Source organism: Trichoderma gamsii (genome assembly GCF_001481775.2).
Source record: "Trichoderma gamsii strain T6085 chromosome Unknown Scaffold_51.2, whole genome shotgun sequence".
Lineage (NCBI taxonomy): Eukaryota > Fungi > Ascomycota > Sordariomycetes > Hypocreales > Hypocreaceae > Trichoderma > Trichoderma gamsii.
Window position 1 is genome coordinate 76,441 of NW_020171388.1, and position 18,113 is coordinate 94,553.

At 51.1% G+C, this 18,113-nt stretch overlaps 5 protein-coding genes across 5 annotated transcripts; 3 read left to right on the plus strand and 2 right to left on the minus strand.

Moving 5' to 3' along the window:
- Positions 1-825: 825 nt before the first annotated feature.
- Positions 826-3,059, plus strand: TGAM01_v209781 (hypothetical protein; the record flags this gene model as incomplete). The annotated part of the gene is made up of 3 exons (XM_018808628.1): positions 826-991; positions 1,065-2,461; positions 2,541-3,059. The coding sequence occupies 3 exons, from the start codon at positions 826-828 to the stop codon at positions 3,057-3,059; spliced, it is 2,082 nt and encodes a 693-aa protein (XP_018658169.1).
- A 1,586-nt stretch (positions 3,060-4,645) lies between these two features.
- Positions 4,646-5,086, plus strand: TGAM01_v209782 (hypothetical protein; the record flags this gene model as incomplete). Its single annotated transcript, XM_018808627.1, has 1 exon — positions 4,646-5,086. The coding sequence occupies one exon, from the start codon at positions 4,646-4,648 to the stop codon at positions 5,084-5,086; it is 441 nt and encodes a 146-aa protein (XP_018658168.1).
- A 767-nt stretch (positions 5,087-5,853) lies between these two features.
- On the minus strand, positions 5,854-10,293 carry TGAM01_v209783 (hypothetical protein; the record flags this gene model as incomplete). Its single annotated transcript, XM_024550635.1, has 7 exons — positions 5,854-6,044; positions 6,103-6,792; positions 6,849-7,026; positions 7,085-7,342; positions 7,406-8,191; positions 9,096-9,705; positions 9,761-10,293. The coding sequence occupies 7 exons, from the start codon at positions 10,291-10,293 to the stop codon at positions 5,854-5,856; spliced, it is 3,246 nt and encodes a 1,081-aa protein (XP_024404618.1).
- Positions 10,294-12,431: 2,138 nt separating this feature from the next.
- Positions 12,432-14,566, plus strand: TGAM01_v209784 (hypothetical protein; the record flags this gene model as incomplete). Its single annotated transcript, XM_018808624.1, has 2 exons — positions 12,432-12,466; positions 12,541-14,566. The coding sequence occupies 2 exons, from the start codon at positions 12,432-12,434 to the stop codon at positions 14,564-14,566; spliced, it is 2,061 nt and encodes a 686-aa protein (XP_018658165.1).
- An 841-nt stretch (positions 14,567-15,407) lies between these two features.
- TGAM01_v209785 (solute carrier family 25, member 46) lies at positions 15,408-16,563 on the minus strand (the record flags this gene model as incomplete). The annotated part of the gene is made up of 2 exons (XM_024550636.1): positions 15,408-16,084; positions 16,173-16,563. The coding sequence occupies 2 exons, from the start codon at positions 16,561-16,563 to the stop codon at positions 15,408-15,410; spliced, it is 1,068 nt and encodes a 355-aa protein (XP_024404619.1).
- Positions 16,564-18,113: the final 1,550 nt, after the last annotated feature.

Sequence of the window (18,113 nt, forward strand, 5' to 3'; positions counted from 1 at the left end):
CACAGAGAGCCTAGCCCTGTCTTGCAGTTGCAGGCACCTGCAGGTCCCTCCGGCTACTAGCTCGCCCAGCCCCAGCTCCCCGACGCTGGACTAGGGCCGCGTTCCCCGGTATCTCTCTCGCTCGCCTCTTTTCGCCTCTTCCCTCCGATCCTCTCTTCCTCACCACCGCCGTCCATCGTGCGCTGCCTCACTGAAGAAACGACAACATCGTCGCCTCGCGATCGTTGGAGTCGGGACATCTGCGCCAGTCCAGCCGCTGCGCTTCGGTCCGTCCATTCATTCATTCGTTGATTTGCTCGCTTTGCGAACTCATTCATTCTTTTGAAATCGAGTCACCGCCGATTCCCCGACAATCCCTTCTGATATTGCGCGCATTGCTCGAGTGCATTATTCGCTCCTTCACGTGTTTTTTACGCACTTTGCTGTTTGCATCGCCATTTATCTGGAACATTTTAAAGTGCCACGATCTGGTATTGTTAGCCTGTCTTGACAGCTCTCGAATCCAGCTGCGCGGTCGTCTTTTACGTGTCCCAGCACAAGGAAAGGACAAGGTTTGAGACATTTGTCGCTCCCCGCCGTCGACGGAAACGCTCCCAGACTCAATAGTCGTCTCATTCTTTCTCCCTCTACTTTAATCTCCATTCCAGTCGGAGACTTTCCCCAGCCTCTTTGACTGTGGAACTCAGCTGCCAATATATCCCGAGGCTCAGGCAACGCATCACAGCTTCCGTTGCTCTGTAACGTCAACCTTTTCTCTTTTTGTTTTCCCTCACATCGATACTTGGAATCCACTTCGGCTGTGTGTAACGTCACACTTTCGACAAGATGCCCATCTCACATAGGCACCTCCACCAGCACCGTCGTCGAGATATTCTCGACGACATTGACGACATTGTCCACGAAAAAAACCCCTTTGATGATGGTAATAATGATGATAATGGTGTTGAAAAGAAGGGGAATGGAAATGGGGACAAGAACTCAGATACCAAAGGTATTTGCTGCATCAGCCTGGACGGCAACCGGGTCATCTGTAGACATTAGTTCACATGCTAACTCTCTTCCAGATCAAGCCACTGTAGTTCAAATTGTCTACAAGACCATGTCAGCAACCTTTTCTGGTCCCATCGGCGGCTACGTGACTATGCACCAAGGCCAAAGCGTTCCGACAGAGGCTCCAAAGCCCAGCCCGAAGCCTGATGCGCAATCTAAAGAACCGCCAAAGGACACCCCGACACCAGCAAAGGAGACGCCAAAGGAGACGCCAAAGAACACTCCCAGTCAGCAGCAACAGACGCCTCCGGCACAAAAGACAAGTTCCGCCGAGCCGACTGCCATTCATTCTCCCCAGCAAACTCAATCCGAGTCCCAAACGGTCCTTGCCAAGGCTACCGGCTCACCAACGCAGGCTGTTGATGGTAATCGAGCTCACTCAGGCGCTGCCTCTCCCACCATCGATGCGGCATCAGTATCGTCAACCCCGAGCAGCGTCAGTGCGGCCAGCTCTGGCACGAGCGCTGGAGCTAAGGCTGGAATCGCCATTGGAGTGCTCGGTGGCGTCTTCGTCATTGGACTGCTTGTCTTCTTCCTCGTCAGCCGCCGCAGAAAGCAAGCTCAGACCGAGCAGCTTATGAATGACAACGAAAAGGTTCAACCAGCCCCTCCACCACCGGTCCAGCCGCGGGCCATAACACCAGTCATTGCAGTCTCGCCACCAGTGTCACCACCAATGTCTCCAGCCATGTCCCCAGAACCTATTGACGACATGCCTGTCCGCACAAACCCGAATGCGCCGCGCATTAGCGTCAGACCCGTTTCCCAGTTCCTGCCCACTTGGAGTCTTGAGAAGCAAGCTGCCGCGGCTGCTACTGGTGGTGCCGTTGGTGTCGCCGTTACTGGTGATGCCGCAGATCGTCCCAACACCAGCCAGAGCGATCACCCTGCTAACCCCTTTGGTCAACAAGCCGAGCGTGTTCCCTCCCCCATTCACGAGGATGCAAGCCCTCGTGCCACTTATACGCCTTATACGCCGTCTGAGATGTCTGTGAGCGACAGTGCGTCCATCTCTGAGATTCCACATGCCGAAGAGGCTGTTGCTGCTACTGCCGTTGCCGCCTCTGCCATTGCTGCCGGGGCTGCTGGTGCTGTTACTGGAGCCTCAACGCTGGCTCGCAAGCAATCGATGCGAAACCGCAACCCTAACAATGTTGATCTGACTGTCAATACGCTTGACACAGTCCCTCCAAGCCCTGCCGGCACCGAGTTCAGCGTGTCAACACCCGCCACTGGCTCTGCAACCACGCCCCAGCCATCCCAGAGCGCTGCTGCTATCGCTGCTGCAGGCGGCCCTGCCAACTCTACTGTCCACCGCGTCCAGCTTGACTTCAAGCCCACTCTCGATGATGAGGTGGGACTGAAGGCCGGTGATTTAATACGACTTCTTCACGAGTACGACGATGGATGGGTGAGTACTTGAATCCTAATGAGAATTGAGATCTTCAGTTATATTCTAGTGACGCTTGCTAACTTGAGTGTGAATTCAGGCGCTTGTCATCCGTATGGATAGGTCCCAGCAGGGTGTTGTTCCTCGCACATGCTTGTCTACACGGCCAGTCAAGCCCCGACCTCCCCAGGGACCTCCTCCTGGCCAGCTAGCAGGTCCTCCTAGAGGAGCCAACTCTCCTACCGGCCAGCGACCAATGACTCCTCAAAGCCAGCGCCCGATGACACCGCAAGGCAAGTTTCCTCCTAACGGTGCCCCGAGAATGATAGCTGGCCCTGGATCACGTCCCGCCTCACCCGCCGGTCCGATGATGAATCGCAATGGCGCAGGTCGACCTCAGTCTCCGATGGGTCGTCCAATGAGCCCCGGACCCAAGCACCAGGGACCTCCCACCAGCCGGCCTCAGACCCCCAGTGTGATGAACCAACAACTGAGCAGTCCTACTGCGTCTAGCCCTTTGAACCCAAATTCAAACCCAACATCGCCAACAGACCCACCGGCGGTGGGATCAGCAGCCAGTCCCATTGAGAGGAAGCCGGTTCCCGGCCAAGCCTATTAATGTAGCCACTGATGCCGAGCCGAAATCTCTTTTTCGGTAAGGCATATTGGCCTTGCGCGCGCGAATTTAAGCCACATCTGGGTACTAGAAAGGGGACCGGGGCGTTTTTGAGAAGTATCTCTAAACTGGATAAGGCTCTTTGGCGTAAGCTCGAGCCCATATCTGACAATTGAGGATGTGAATTTTTTGATTGACTCCTCTCTTGCCTTGTTTATTTTTGTCTCTGTCTTTATGTTAACTCCTCCTTCACTTCTTCTTGCCGCCATGTCGAGCATTTTCCTTTTATTTTCTACATAAAGCTGATGTCAGCATCCCACATTTAACTTGTATATATCATTCACATACGAAAAGGCGTTGGCCTTACTATACCTGGTTGTACTTTGACTTTGTGCTGCGACAGGTGATAAGCCACCATCCAGTCTAGACTTGAATGGATCATAGATGAACTCTGTTCCATGCAAGATCTGGCGGGACTGGGCCAATGCTTGATTTGTACTTTACTACTACTTTTTTTTTTTTTCCTTCCCCCCCTTTTTTACCTTGTTGTCCCGCGGTATGTGATGGAACTGCGACTGAAGGAATGTGAAGCTGGTTGGGCAACGAAAAAAGCGTTGGACGGCAGCCGCATGACTCAGGGTTACGACGACAGGAAGACTGTGCATGTCCCGTGAGGAGAATGAGATGTTTATGGAACGATTATGTGTTGGCCAGGTATATATATATATATATAGTGTCACGGATATGAAGATAAGATTCAAGATTCACATAGCTTGCTTCCCGTGATGTGTAGTTGTGATGTGGGTTGGTACGTATGAGATGACCTCTAGATGAACTCGTGGTATGAGCTTTAGCTGGATTGAGTACAGACAGCGATGCTATGCAGAGATATGAGAAGACATTACTCTTTCGACCAATGCCTAGCTCTCTAATTCTGAACTCGCTTCTTTTACACAAACATGGCCTACATCACACTTCTTTTTTGACAACACGTAGGGTCCAAAAAAAACAAAAAAGACAGAAGGCTTCAATCTGGCAGAGGCACGTGCCTCCTTTTCACTTCCCTCCTTTACTACAATTTCATCCATCAAGTTAATGTTGGTCCGATTTCCAAATCTTATTTGATGCATCATCCAATCTTAGGACCAACGACTGATTTTACATGCGACTAAAGACCTCATTTCATAGAGAAGACAAAAGGCAAAGAAAAAGAAAGAAGCGAACAGAAGCCAGCCGATTTACCATCACCAACACCAACCTATTGTTGTGCCCTGACTGAATAGGAGCCAACAGGACACATCTATATCACAAGAATTGATGCAGGGATGGTGGTTAGCATAGGCTGGTCTGATTGCCATCTGCCTTTTTATCCTGCCTCTGTCGGACAGCTGCCAGTCGGATCGTTTAACTTTGTCTCAGATCGTTTGTCCCCCCGCTTTGGACTTGCAATTTTCTCTTGCTCATTCCTTTCTTTTCTCCTACTTTCTTCTTCTTCTTAATGCTGTAGTGAAAAGATACCAGAAGCCTCTTCTCATTAGAGGCAAACATCTATCCCCAGAAGGCATCGCCAATCAGCAAGACAGTCCACCATGCGGTCATTGCTTACCGTCCTCCTCTTATTTCTCGCCGCGCCCAGCCTCGCCGCTCCGTACCGCGGCCAACCCACCGTCCCATTAATCATCCCTGGGGGACACCTGCAAGATATTGAACAAGCTACTGCTATTACGACGAGCGCGGTCCCAACAGAGATCCCAACTGCTGTTGTCGTGCCTCTCCCGGGCTTCAACCAAATCGCGCAAAACAAGACGCAGCAGGCCGCAGCTACTGGTACTGCCTACAAGAGTCCCGACAGCAATGCTGCCTTTGGAGGCACGTGCGTGCAGGTAACACTCGGCGGCCACGGGAAGATTGGCATGACGACGCTGGAGGGGCGATGTGTTGATGATGCGGGCATGTGGTGGGACACGAGCCTGGATTTGAACTCGTGTATTGGGAATGCGGGGGGGCATTTGGTGTATGAGACACAGTAAGTGGGAGAGATATCTTGGAAGACATGAGAAACGGGGGTTATACTGACGGCTTGAAGTGGTGCATTTGATGCTACTTGTCGGCCATGCACGCTGGATATCATCCATGGGACTGGAAACGTACTACTCAAGTGCAATTGTCTGGATCAAGCGAGATTTCCTCGGTACACTACTTTGGAGATGGGACCTGGCGGTATGATTGTTCTTTATTTCTTGAGGTCTAACAAGGGTGGAGATCAGTGGCTAACAATGTCGCGACAGTCTCGAATCTATTCGCAGTCAGGCCAGTGAATGGCCGACTAGTCTGCGGCAACCACGGGGGCGTGCAAAGTCCGACATATTTTGCTTGAATCACATCACGATGCTACTCGGATCAGATGTGAAATGAGAGTGTGATGACAGGCAACTGGTATGGGAGAGTTTTGATGATGAATTCAGCGTACCATATGAGAAGCATGCAGCAAGAATGGAAAAGAAGAAAAGAGGATCTGAGAGTGAGCTCGTATATTGAGCTTAGGCGCATATTGGGATCATACAGACCGCATCAATTCTATTTCTCTCATATCTGATCATAAGAAGCCCTGACTAAACGAGGTTGTGAAATTGATTCATTCCAATTCATCAACACTGCACGCTAGTAGTCCAATTCGACAGCGTACTCTTCCTCACAACCTTTACCTCTGACACTCTACTCCTATTCATGAATACCTACGTACTCTTCACAGCGCTTGTACTTCGAATAAGCAAGAACAAATTCCAGTGTATACAGTTCAGATGACAAACTTGCCGCCACACCCACCACACACTTCGCCCTGCGCATCGCCCACCGCGTCCACGCTCCCGAGATACTCTTCTGCCAGCTTCTCCAGCTCAGATACTTTGAGGCAGCGCATCTTGCAGACACCGCATACGCGGGAGATGCCTGGTGCCAGGATGGGGATGCCTGATGTGGCGCATATGGCTATAATGAATGTTAACAAACCGATGAGAAAAATGAAAATACAGGGTGTTTTTCGTACCGAATGCGTGTCGATTATCACAAGTAGCCACGTCGTCCTTAATCGATAGTTGAGTACTGCAGAACACACATGGCAGCCTAAACACCACGTCTTTGAACAGCTGTCTCAATGGACTACTTTGTAACCTGGTGGTGGACGTCTTCTGTCCAGGAGTCACGCCGGGCACATCCTCTCCCATGCCGTACATCCACTCCCACACTCGACCTTCTGTCGTAAGCGTCTTGGAAAATTTTCTAATGCGCTGAGGCTTGTCGTCTGTATCGGCAGGTACCTGCCAGTCAAACTGAACGTTTGAGACGCCCCGACGGTCGGGATGCTGGGTATCGTGCTTTGAGGCGAGCACGGCAGTGCATCCGTCGCCGGGGGACTTGGCCAAGCCCCAGAGGCGAAAGCGGTAGGGGTGGACTTGCAAGACGGGCTCGGCTTGCGTTGGAGGTGCTTCTTGCATCGTCCGGTCTTCTCCGTGTTCAGAGTCTGATTCAAAGTCAGAGTCGACGCCGTATAAAGCGGCAGATCGAGGCACTAGGCGGGCGTGTTGATCTCCTATATCTTCCACCCACTGTGGCAAATTTCCTTCGGGTAGGTTTGTCTGGTACCAGTCGAGATTTGTAGAGGTGGCAGATAGCCTGACCAATGAATATAAGGGAGCTGGGGGTTTATTCTCGGGATCCGGATCGTGAACAACGAGTCCTAGCGTCAATAATAAGAACAGGGTTGCTATTCATGTAGCAGCTATGTGGGCTCACCTGTGATGGGATTTGTCGATGGCTCATCTGAGTCGGGATACGCTGAATTGCATTCCCATACGGAGTGTGAAGGCTTTGGCTCTGCCAAAGCGCCATTGAGCAAAACTTGGAAAGGCTTCACAGTAAACGGAGTTGATACAATACCCCGGGCAGTATGAGAGTCTCCCTCAGTCCATATCTGCCATTCTGTTAGAGCAAGTTTTCATTTCACAACACAAGCCACAGCCACCACTTACCGCATCCTCCCACTCAACTAAAGCGTCACTGGAGAGGGGTAGGCATATTCCAGTGGTATCACTTCGCTCGGATACCACGTCGGGAAGATCGCCCCTTTCCCAGTCGCCATATAAGATGATTCTGCGGAAGCCAATATGATTCTTTGCGATATATGCAATAGTTGCCGTCTTATAACCATCTTCAATGAGCCATGGGCTCCATTTGATCGAAAAAGCACTACCTTGAGGAGTAAAATCTGGATCTTGCGGATCTGTAGGCTGAGAAAAGGTGAGCTCAATTACAAAATGAAAGTGAATGTAAATAATAAGAGTTCGACTCACTTCTTTATGAGGTCCTCTTCCATCGATTCTAACGTGCTGCGTCAACGTCCAGACCCAGTCTTTCTCAGAGCCACGTTTTGACGCGTCTCGGCGCAGGTGATACTGAGCACTCATGACGACAACCTCCCCTGAATCGTTCATGTAGGCCAACAAGGCTCTTCCTGGCGCAATCTCTTTGGCCCATGAGAAAGACGTGATGCGCTCATCCATGACCCGGTAGCCATCTCTGGACTCGGAATCGGGAATAGGCAGCTTGGCACCCAGACCCCATAGCATTCTCCAGTTCTTGAAAGTTCGAGTCCTCATGCTCGATGTGGCGGTTGACTGGCTATCTGCCTGCTCTCCAAAAGTAATCAAGTTGCCGGTAGTCGTCAGCGCCATCAATACAGGCCGCGAGTTGCAGCCCAATCCGCTGGGAGACCATTCTACCCTAATGACCTGGCCCAATGCCGCGCCAGACCCAGTGACTGCTCCATTGCCAACTCCTCTAAAGCTGCCTTCTTCGCCAGTTCTGGGAGCTGGTAGTTTGACGCCGACCTGGGCACATAACTGGCCATTGATCCGGGTGCTTGGGTTGATAACGGAGGATGGCTGGAGAGACAATGCAAACTGATACTGGGAGGCATCTCGCTCATCAGCATCAGCATCGTGGCCGCCCAGATAGTCGGGCAAGAAGATGTAAATGGACTCTTGCGTTGCAATAGCCAGCTCGGCATCGCATGACCAGGCAAGGGCGTGTGGCGAAGGTGGGCGAGAAGTGAGAGAAAGCGTCTGAAGGGGACGCGCCTAGTTGATGGAATGTCGAGATTAGTACGGACGGCCAAAAACTGGTTGGTGTTTATGAGCAAAGGATGCCATCATGGCAAAGCAGCAACATCATTGGTGAGGGCTGTAAAGTTCGAAGAGGAGACTTGGAGCCTGGTTTTGATACGCCTACACAAACAGATGGACAGAATTTGAAGAAACTCTTATAGAATAAACGAGAAGCAATCCAAAAGCCACGTCTTGCGGTGATTTCTGGCACGGGTTGGATATGGCACGGGTTTGATATGATGCAAAAAGCTGGTGTAAAAGCTACACTCAACTCACCCTAAATCGGTCCATGAGGGCTCGGCGTGGCCAACTTCATCAGCTTTTGTGGATATTCAATCGGATTCATTGGTATATTTCGCAGTTTCAAGCGAAAATACCTCTTTTCTTGTTTGCAAAAGATCGGAGAGTTGAAAATCTGAATGAACAAGGTTTGAGTTGGAAGTGTGGAAGAAAGCTACACACCAAGTAGCTTGTTGCTGACTAAGACAGTTCCAACGTCATACGTGTAACTCACTACTACTACATATAGGCTCTTGGATTCTATGCTAGATTGTATCTTCCTGCATCTATCTATATAGGTTTTACTGAAAGAAATTATGGTGATATGCTATATTATGAGTCGTTTCTATTCATGCTAACTGGCATAAGCAATCCGGTCCGCGCATCTCAGGGCAGGGAACGCGACGCATAAAATTCAACTTAACAATGAGAATTCTAACAAGGCTATAAGCAGCAAATGGTGTTCATTACATAGGCAACAATGTCTGGTTGGTCTTGAAATGAGAAGTTTCATAAAACAGGCTAATAATCAAATGCTTAAAACAAAAATGGTAAACAAAAGAGCCTACGCAGCTCATGCTTCCAAAAAGCTACCAACTCCCCATAACAATGCACATCCCGCAAGTGCCGTAGCTCCGATGACCTTCTTCGTCCACCAGTCATCCTCCGTCAGAGCTTTGGCGCCCTGGATCTTCCTGGGCGGCGCAGTGGGGACGCTCGCAGGAATGGACGAGACATTGCTGTACGCTGCATCCTCTTCGGCTTCCCTCTTCCGCAGCATGGCAATAGTCTTGCTGAGCTCGACCAGTTCTTCCTCCAGAGCCAAGTCCTTGGCCCGATCTACCTCGACGTTTTGAATGTTACCGAAGAAGTCGGTAATCAGGCGGCTACGCGCGGCTTGCTCTCCACCAGGGAAGAGGTCGTAGTGGACGCCGGCAGTTGAGTGGATCTTGTCGAATTCATAGCTGTCAAACAGTTCGCCAATGGTCTTCTTGCTGCTCAGGTCCTGGACGTGAGCTTCGAGGAATTCCAGGTTGTAGTACGTGTATCGGTCAATGACAGCGACACCGACGTCGTTATCGGCATGATGCGAGTATGAAGATTCGTCGAGCTCGGATGATCCCGTGGCAATGATGTTGGGGGAGTACAGTCTGCTGTACATGGTATTTGCCTGGCAGGTATCAATCATGAAGAGGATTTCATGGTATCTGTATTTAGAGACTTGGTTAGGTTCATCCTGCCATCTTCAAGAGCAATACGTACCTCTTCTTCTCCCACATCTGCTCAAAGGCATCAGCAAGATCAAACGCGCCAATCTCCTCCGCATCTTGAAACTTGAGAAACTCGTTTCCACCGTGTCCGGTCATGTACACAAAGATGTTGCTTCGGTCGTCGGTCAAGAGTCGCTTGCTTCGGGGTGTCTCGTCGCCGACACGGTCGGTCAGCAGTCGGATGAAGTTTTCAACAGTGACCTCGTATCCGCGATAATCGACCTCAATGTTATCGCCATACAGATCCACGGCACGGTCTGAGTTGCTGTAGACGGTGCCTGGGAACGCATTTCGAGGATTGCAGGCCATGTCGTCGGGCAGCATGAGGATGATTTGGGAGTCGGGGATGCCCAGGCGCTTGACGGTCCGGTACATGGACAGGACATTGGCGAGATGGCGATAGTTGAACCAGAATCGGGATGTGCAGACCAGGACGGCCCAGTTGCTCGTGTGCTCAGCAACGGCGGTTGTCGCAAGAAGCACCGAGGCCACGATGGCCCGGAGAGGGAGGTTGGAGAGCTTCATTGCGGCCTGTTGTCAAGGCAGAAGCAATCGAAGAGCAAGGTTGAAATTTTTGGGTTGATAGATATCAGCTCGATATTAATGTTAGCGACAGTTGTGGTCTCGGTGCCACAGCAATGCCGCTGCAGGTCGCGATGGTGGAGAGTCGAGATTGTTTGGCTATTGGCGCCAAGTATGTGGTGAGTCTTGCTGGCTTACAAATTTAGACCCCCTTTGCGTTTCAGGCACTGCGAGCAGCTGGGTACCGCCACTCTCGTATCGAGTACATGCTAAAAGGTCCCAAGTGTCATCTCAGCTCTAGTACTTCTCTAGCAGCTCTTAGTAGCTGTTGCGGGGCGTGTGGAGCACAATAGGGGTGCATCTTGGACGAAGGAAGTACCCGTAGCTAGCGGCCGCTAAACGCATGTGACAGGCGGTTGAAGATGCGAACCTGGAGAAATTGGGGATGGGGAGGTGAATACGGGATGAGGTATTCAGGGTTACTGATAATCTGCTAATGAAAAATGCAAGCTGTAAGTGCTTCTATTGAAAAAGATGCTGCACATGAAAGTACTTGGCATATTTGGCTCTGCAGCACCGCCGTAACCAGGTGTCTTACGCCTTACAGAGGACGCGCCAGACTGTAGCATCAAGCAGTGCTACGCAGGTGAGCTCACTGTGGCTTTCTGGGGCGACTTGTGCGGAGAATGGTGTAAGACCTGGGGTAATACAGAGAAGGTTAAAGTGTTTACATGGTAACGTATTACGTCCTTAGCTGCGGTGAGCGGAAGGGTTAGAGAAAAGACCGTTTTGTCCGCGGAAGATATTGAAACTCCGAGGCCTTCTGTTCGTGCAAGGTTGAGAGTCAATACTACCATTACGGTAGTAGAAAAAATAAAGAGGTTGGAGATAAGGCAGCCAAGACGATTACGTATCCTTTCTCTTTCTGCCCATGCTACAGTTTGACAGCCTTGATGGAGATTTAGATATGGTGTAGTAAAGATGCACGCAGTCATAAGCTAAAATCGAGAGAGGAAAACGACATGGGACGGGGACACAACGACAGGCACCGTAACTTAAATAAGAACGTGTATTTCAACAATATGCACATCAGTTTCATCAACGGAATCCGATAGTTGTATGCTTGTAATCTTGGCTTGTGCGCTCTAATTTTCGCATTCCCTGTTTTTTTGTCCCTTATCCTTTGCGACGCTATGCATACCACCAACCAGGGTCTCATGCGCCCCACGTGCCGAATGACGAAACAGCCTTACGAAAAAGGACAAACTTTTTAAAAAAAAAAAATTGAACGGAACCTCAACGCATTGGCAGTTGAAAGACGGAGAAACAGGAATAAAAAACTCTCCGCACGTCACACGGATGCTAGACACCCAAAGCGGTAGTTTGTTCAATTAAACACGACAAGCTCTAAGATTAATCTTAACAGGGCATAAGTTAAGCGACTACGTAATCGCTTCGTCGCATTCAACTTCCATGTGCAGCTTCTAGTTTGCCATTTTGCTTCAATCGCTCAAGCCAATTTCAGCACGTGAAAGTAATCCCCGGACGCTATATCCACCGGCGCTCTCAGCGGTCTTAGTGGACACATGAGCCACTACCGCCGCCGGAACCCAACACAACTCAGCTCTCCTTCAGCTCTCAGCCATCCGGTCTCACCACCATTCCTATCGAACCACCCGTCTGTCGATTTTGGGATCTCAGGGGCAAATCAAGCGTTTGTTCGTTCGCATTCGCATACGGTTTTGCGCCTCTCAGCCCTGCCAGCGCCTCATCCCTCGCCCGTCCAGCTGATCAAACCCCGCTGCCTTCCCTGTTCTCCAAGCTGGGGTGCGATTCGCCCCCTCATGCGGAGAAGGCTCTGGTTCCCTGCGACTCTGAAAGGCCGGGACGACACGTCAGAACCCGCTTGATAGATCGACTGTTTGCTCTATAAAATCTCCAGAGACCACCATCGATTGCTATTTTGCTATCACCAGGCTGCTGTCGCTTCTCATCCTGTGCTTTCTTCTCCTTATAGCGTCTGAATAGTAGTTGCGTCGAGATATATTAGTTTGCCAGCAGCGATCTTGATATTACAAAGCAACTCCAACAGACGACATATTATATTATCAGCCACACCTACCACATCTTGCAGCCCAACCATGGGCCGGCTACCATCACACATTTTCATTGTAAGGTATGAAAGGACAGAAAGGCGCATCCTTTGCCATCCAGTTGGCCAATCGTCACTAACCTACTTGGGCACCTTAGACATGGCAACCGACTCGATGCCGCCGACAAGCAATGGCACCTCACGTCGCCAACCCCTTATGATACCCCCCTGACGTACGGCGGTTTTTTACAAGCCAGGCAGGTGGGCAACCAGATTAGCAGCATTCTAGAACAGGCCAAGGTCGACGCCGAGGTGACAAAGAACGGCGCTGGACTTAGCGGGAAGCGCAGACGGTTCAGGGTCGTCATCCACAGTTCGCCGTTCTTGCGATGCATCCAGACGTCAATAGGCATCACTTCGGGCCTTGCGCAGACGGCGCCCGATTCCATATACCAGCCATCCGATGTCATCGTTCCGCGAAAGGCGCCAATCGGCCAGCAGAATTCGAACAAGTCCGCTTTGCTTCGGCTGGACACGTTTCTGGGAGAGTGGCTCACACCAGAGTACTTCGAGACCATCACACCACCTCCCGGAGCGTCTCTGATGATGGCCGGTGCAAAATCGGAGCTTCTGCGGCGCGAAGATTACAGCATGTACACAAGCGCTCCGGTCTCTAGTAACAGTCGTCCAGCATCAAAGGGCGCTCTTTGGAGTTCGCCAGTCTCTACTCCACAGCCGCCTGCTTCGCCTACGTTGGAAAGAGGAAGCGGCGTTTTTGCGCAGTCTGCCATGGCCGCAGCGCTGTCCTCCGCTTCGCAGGATCAAAAGAAAGGCTACGCACCCCCTCGACCATTACATGCCGTTTCAAGCAATGGAAAGATTCCAGATGGATTCGTCGCTCATGCCAGAGACTCATGCGCCGTGATTGACTACCAATGGGACTCAATGAGAGCCCCGCTTGATTTTGGCGATGGCGGAAAGCTGGGCGAAGAGTGGGCGTCGATGCACCACCGCTTTCGCTCAGGGCTGAGGAAGATGGTCAACTGGTATGCGACGACGGACTACCCCGACGAGATGCTCTGCGCGTCTGCAAACAATGACAGCGACCATAATTGTAACGATAGCGGCTATGGGGAGGATGAGGACGAGGAAATCGAGACGGTCGTCATCATCGTGTCCCATGGTGCTGGCTGCAATGCTCTAATTGGTGCCGTCACGCACCAGCCTGTTCTTATGGATGTCGGGATCGCCTCCATCACAGTAGCTGTTAGAAAATCCGATGCTGATTACTCAAAAGCTCTGGCCGCCGCGGCAGATCGCCAGGGCGGTGCTGCGTCTCCGCTGGCCGCTGTCGATGATTTGTACGATATCCGCCTCTCAGCTAGCACCGAGCACCTGCGATCGAATTCTGGAGCATCCATTACCGGACCACCAGCATCACCCAGAAATTCCTGGGGTGGTTCAGGACGCCGTGGTCGCGGATCAGTATTAGCCAGCCCAACCACTGCGGAGGGACCTGTCCAGAGCCCCTTTACCGGTCTTGTCTATGGCAACCGAAGTACTTCTGCAAACGCTTCAGTCGGCACTTTTACGCGACGAGACTCGGGCTCTAGCCGGCAATCCCCTAAAGTCGCACCGCCTGCGGGTATGACTCTGAAGGTCTCCGGTGGCAACGAGAGCAGTGGGCAGACTGCAGGGCAAGCCGCAGGACGGACCACAGGACGAGGAAGCACGTCATCTTCTTCTGGCCTATGGACACCTGCACGCTCTGCGCTGCGCTTCATAGACGATGTCGATGAGGAAGCGGTAGATGATTACGATAGCATGCTTCCCGATTTCGATAACAAGCGATTCAACCCCATATCAAACGAAAATGTCAAACCAGCATCCAAAGAAACAAAGTCAACGCCGTTTCCGTTGCTATCAGCATCAAAAGATACAAAGTCAGAGCCATTCCCGTTCCTTGACCGAGCAGCTGAGCGCCCAACCTCCTCTAAAGGTCCTGTCTTCGCCGCCCCCATCACAATCAACACGGAATTGGCCTCCAAGGCCTTTGGAAGCCCGGTGGAAGAGATGCCACTGTCGCAACTCGGAGGTCTATGGAGTTTAGCTGTGCCTGAACAAAACGTCTCTCCGGACTGGAGTCAGACAAAGAGGAGGTGGACTGTCAACGAGAGAGCTTGATGATGGAAAATAGTGCTCTTGTTTAGAACTATTTTGGCATAAGGAAAATTTTAATATGAGCGCATCGGCTCTTTGATTTGGACATAAGGTTTACGGCGCAAACGAGGAGAAAGGGGAAGTTTACAGGGAAAACTGGAAATCAATAAGAGGAATTTGTTACAGCAGCTCAATAATGAGCAAATCAAAAAGGGGAGACAGGGCGGCGAGGTCCTGAACAGCTGGACTTCCCATCGCAATTTGTATCTCACGTCTTAGCGAGTGTTTTGGTTTATCTGCTCTTTTCTCAAAAAATTAGTTGGTGGAAAGCGTTTTGTATTGGAGGTTATGGAGTCCCAGAAGTATATCTGGAGCGGTACTGTTTTCTTGCTTATATTTGAACTGAAGAGAGTACTCTTTAAACAGAATGACAATCAAACTTTACAAAGTCAATCTGATGTTTACACCTTCAAATTGGATATCCTTAACTGCGAAAGGCTGTTTTGAATGTTTCCTAGTATCTATATACCTATATGTATGCATCTCTTGTAATAGACAGCAAGGCATCTGCTCTACCGAGGATAACCGTCTAGAATTACCCCTTCACAATTCCCTCACGCAAAATAGAGAGAAAATAAACCCAGTGAACAGACATGAGTGTATATGTGTATATATCCCTCTCTCTCGTTCCCACCTCTTATCAACAACATCTTCCCGTTACTTTTATCTTTGCCCAGTCCAAGTTTCCCTTTATAAGGTTAGAAAAAAACAATGATTTGCCATGAGTTCCGTAAACAAAAGAAAAAGAAAAAGATCAAAACTCCAAGAGTAAAAAAAGCTAGCTCATTAAAGGGGGGGAAACCATCTATTTCGAACCAAACATCTTGTTCATAGCCTGGTGCGCCAATTCAACGCCCAAAAACGTAGCAGCGTTCGCAGGCACCGCACGAGTGAGCGCCGGTCCAAAGCCAGGGAAGAAGGCCTTGTAGCCGCCCTTGCCGTACAGTTCGCGAATGACGCCTCCAATAGTGACGTTGCCCTCGGCAGTCTGCAGACGAGACTTGACGGTATCAACGGGGAAGACTGGAATCCACATGGCCACGCCGGCACCGGCTCCGGCGCAGGTAATGGCCGTCAAGCTCAGCTGGCCGGTGGGCTTGCCGGTCACGGGGTCCGTCGGGCTGAGCTTCTTCTTGATGACCTCGTAGGCGGCGAAGTAGGCGGCGCTTCCCGGCCCGTCGCGGGCGAGGGTGGCGGCGCTGCCGCGGAAGACGGAGCGCAGGCCGCCCTCGCGGTAGAGCTGGCGCACGACGTCGAGGCCGCCGCTGTACTTGGGCTTCTCGCCGGGCGCGAGCTGCTTCTGGCCCTGGACCTGCAGGATGACCTTGACGCGCTCAAAGGGCGCGGTGATGGCGGTCATGGGGATGGCGGAGAGGAAGCCGGCGGCGGCGAGCTGGCCGGTCGAGAGGCCATCGGGGCCGATGGTCGAGGTGGCGCCGACGATTTGCTTGCCGAGATCGTAGCCCCAGAAGGAGACGGCGACTGCAAGGTTGTGGTGTTCTTGTCAGTACAATGTCTCATCGTTTGGCCTGATCGTGGGGGTTTTTGTGCCGAGGCTCGGCAAAATCACCACCAGATACACATGCACACAGCACGAAAAGAGAGGAACTTGACATACACATGGGCGTAACGCCAACCAGCGGCGCGCTCACGCCGGCGTACAGGCCCCTCCTGAGTCCATCGCGCGCGACCGACTTGCGCACCACGTCAATGGCGCTGGAGTAGACGCCGCGCTCGGCCGTCTGTAGGCGCACCTTGACCAGGTCGAACGGGTGGCCGACGACGACGGCGCAGATACCACCGAAGCCGCCGGCCGTGAGGGCGCGCAGCTGGGAGAGCAGCGAGGACTGCGCCGCGGGGGCAGCGGCCTGGGCGGTCTCTTTGGCTTCCTGGGCGGAGGTGGGAATCTTTTCGGCGATGTGGGAGACTGCCTCGGCGGGGGAGGAGGGCGAGGAAGACATGGCGGCTGTGAGCTGTGGTGGGATGCAGAGAGGAGAGAGACGGAAGAGAAGAGGGAGAAGAGAAAGAAGACGAGAAAAGAGAGAGAAACACGAGCAGCAAGATTAGTTGGAGAGGAGGTTGTGGAGGAGTGGAAAGAATTATATCAAAGATTGAGGATCAGCGAGCTGAATGCTTGATATGCACCTATGCGGGACAGGCACATGCGCTGCTACATTACATCAAGCGCAGTGTGTGGCGCACCGTTTATCCGTTTACAGCGCTGTCAAACCCAGTCTAGTGCCACGACTGGACTGGATGAGCGGAAGGATCTGCCATCCGGACGACGGGATGCTACAATCACGCACAGAATATAGTATATAATTTGGAGATTAGCATGTTACTTTTGATCTGTACATTTCTGCTTTACTCCTTTTTTTTTTTGTGAGGTATATAAAGGCGCTCGTGACGGGTTGAGCATCTGACTGAGATTCATTTCTCTTGTCTCTTCTATTTGAGAAGCTTGTGATTTGCACATGTCAGCGCAGCACTTCTCTTCTGCTATAAATTGATACAGACAAGTACACGTTGTCCTTGATAGATACAACTGCCCTACCAATCGAAACACCCTCTTAACGCATATTACCATTCGGTCAAAAGACAGCTTATAGCCAAGGCTCTTTGCTTCTTCTTCCATCTCTTCCTTTGTTGGAGGGGTCCCCGCCTTGGACCTCGGTTTGCGGCTGCGGCTGGCTCCCAAGCTCCGTAAAGTCAGTAGGTCAAAGCGCAAGAAAAGGCGGGCCAAGCTGCTATGGTTTTGGATCGTGTCTTGGTAGTTTGAGCGATAGACTATCTGTAGAAAACTAGAATAGAATGAAGAAAGAATACAAGATTAAAGATTATAGCGAAACATTTTCATTGAATATTTGTTTTCATCTTCCCTGATGACATATCCCGTATGTGCTCCCGGCAGTCTTCGGTCCAGCCTAGCTTGCCGAAAACGCCACTCACAGATTCAACGCCACTTGCCCGTGGGGTAAAAGAGCCCGAAAAGGACCAGAAAAAGCCGGGGTCCCTTTTCACCCCACGTTCGTCATGGCAATCACATGCCAGGCTTTGGTCAGCAGAATATGCGCTTCACAGCTTCTTCTACGTAGTTAAGACTTCGAGTCTATCTGGGAAATCAAGTTTGAATCGCCACTTCTCTGAGAACAAAGTCGAAGCTGATTTGAACAATCCATACTACATACATTCTCTGATGCGGGATGAAGAACAGTGTGAAGGAAGGTTGCAGTGCATGATGGAGAGCGTTCTAGGAATTTGGTTGCAGGAAGAATGGATGAAGAGCCTACCAAGATGTACTGAGTCTCTATGATTCATCATTGTAACCGTAAAACAACTCTCGCTTGGAAGAACATGAAGCTGGAGTTTGAGATGGTCAATCTTTATGCTCGCTTAAAGCATCCATAATGGTTAGCAAAGCTGTTGCGCCGATCAAGACCACCCAGGTTAATTACAGTCAGACGGTTTGATCAAATTCGACAAAGTTCGTTTGAATTATAGGCAATTGACT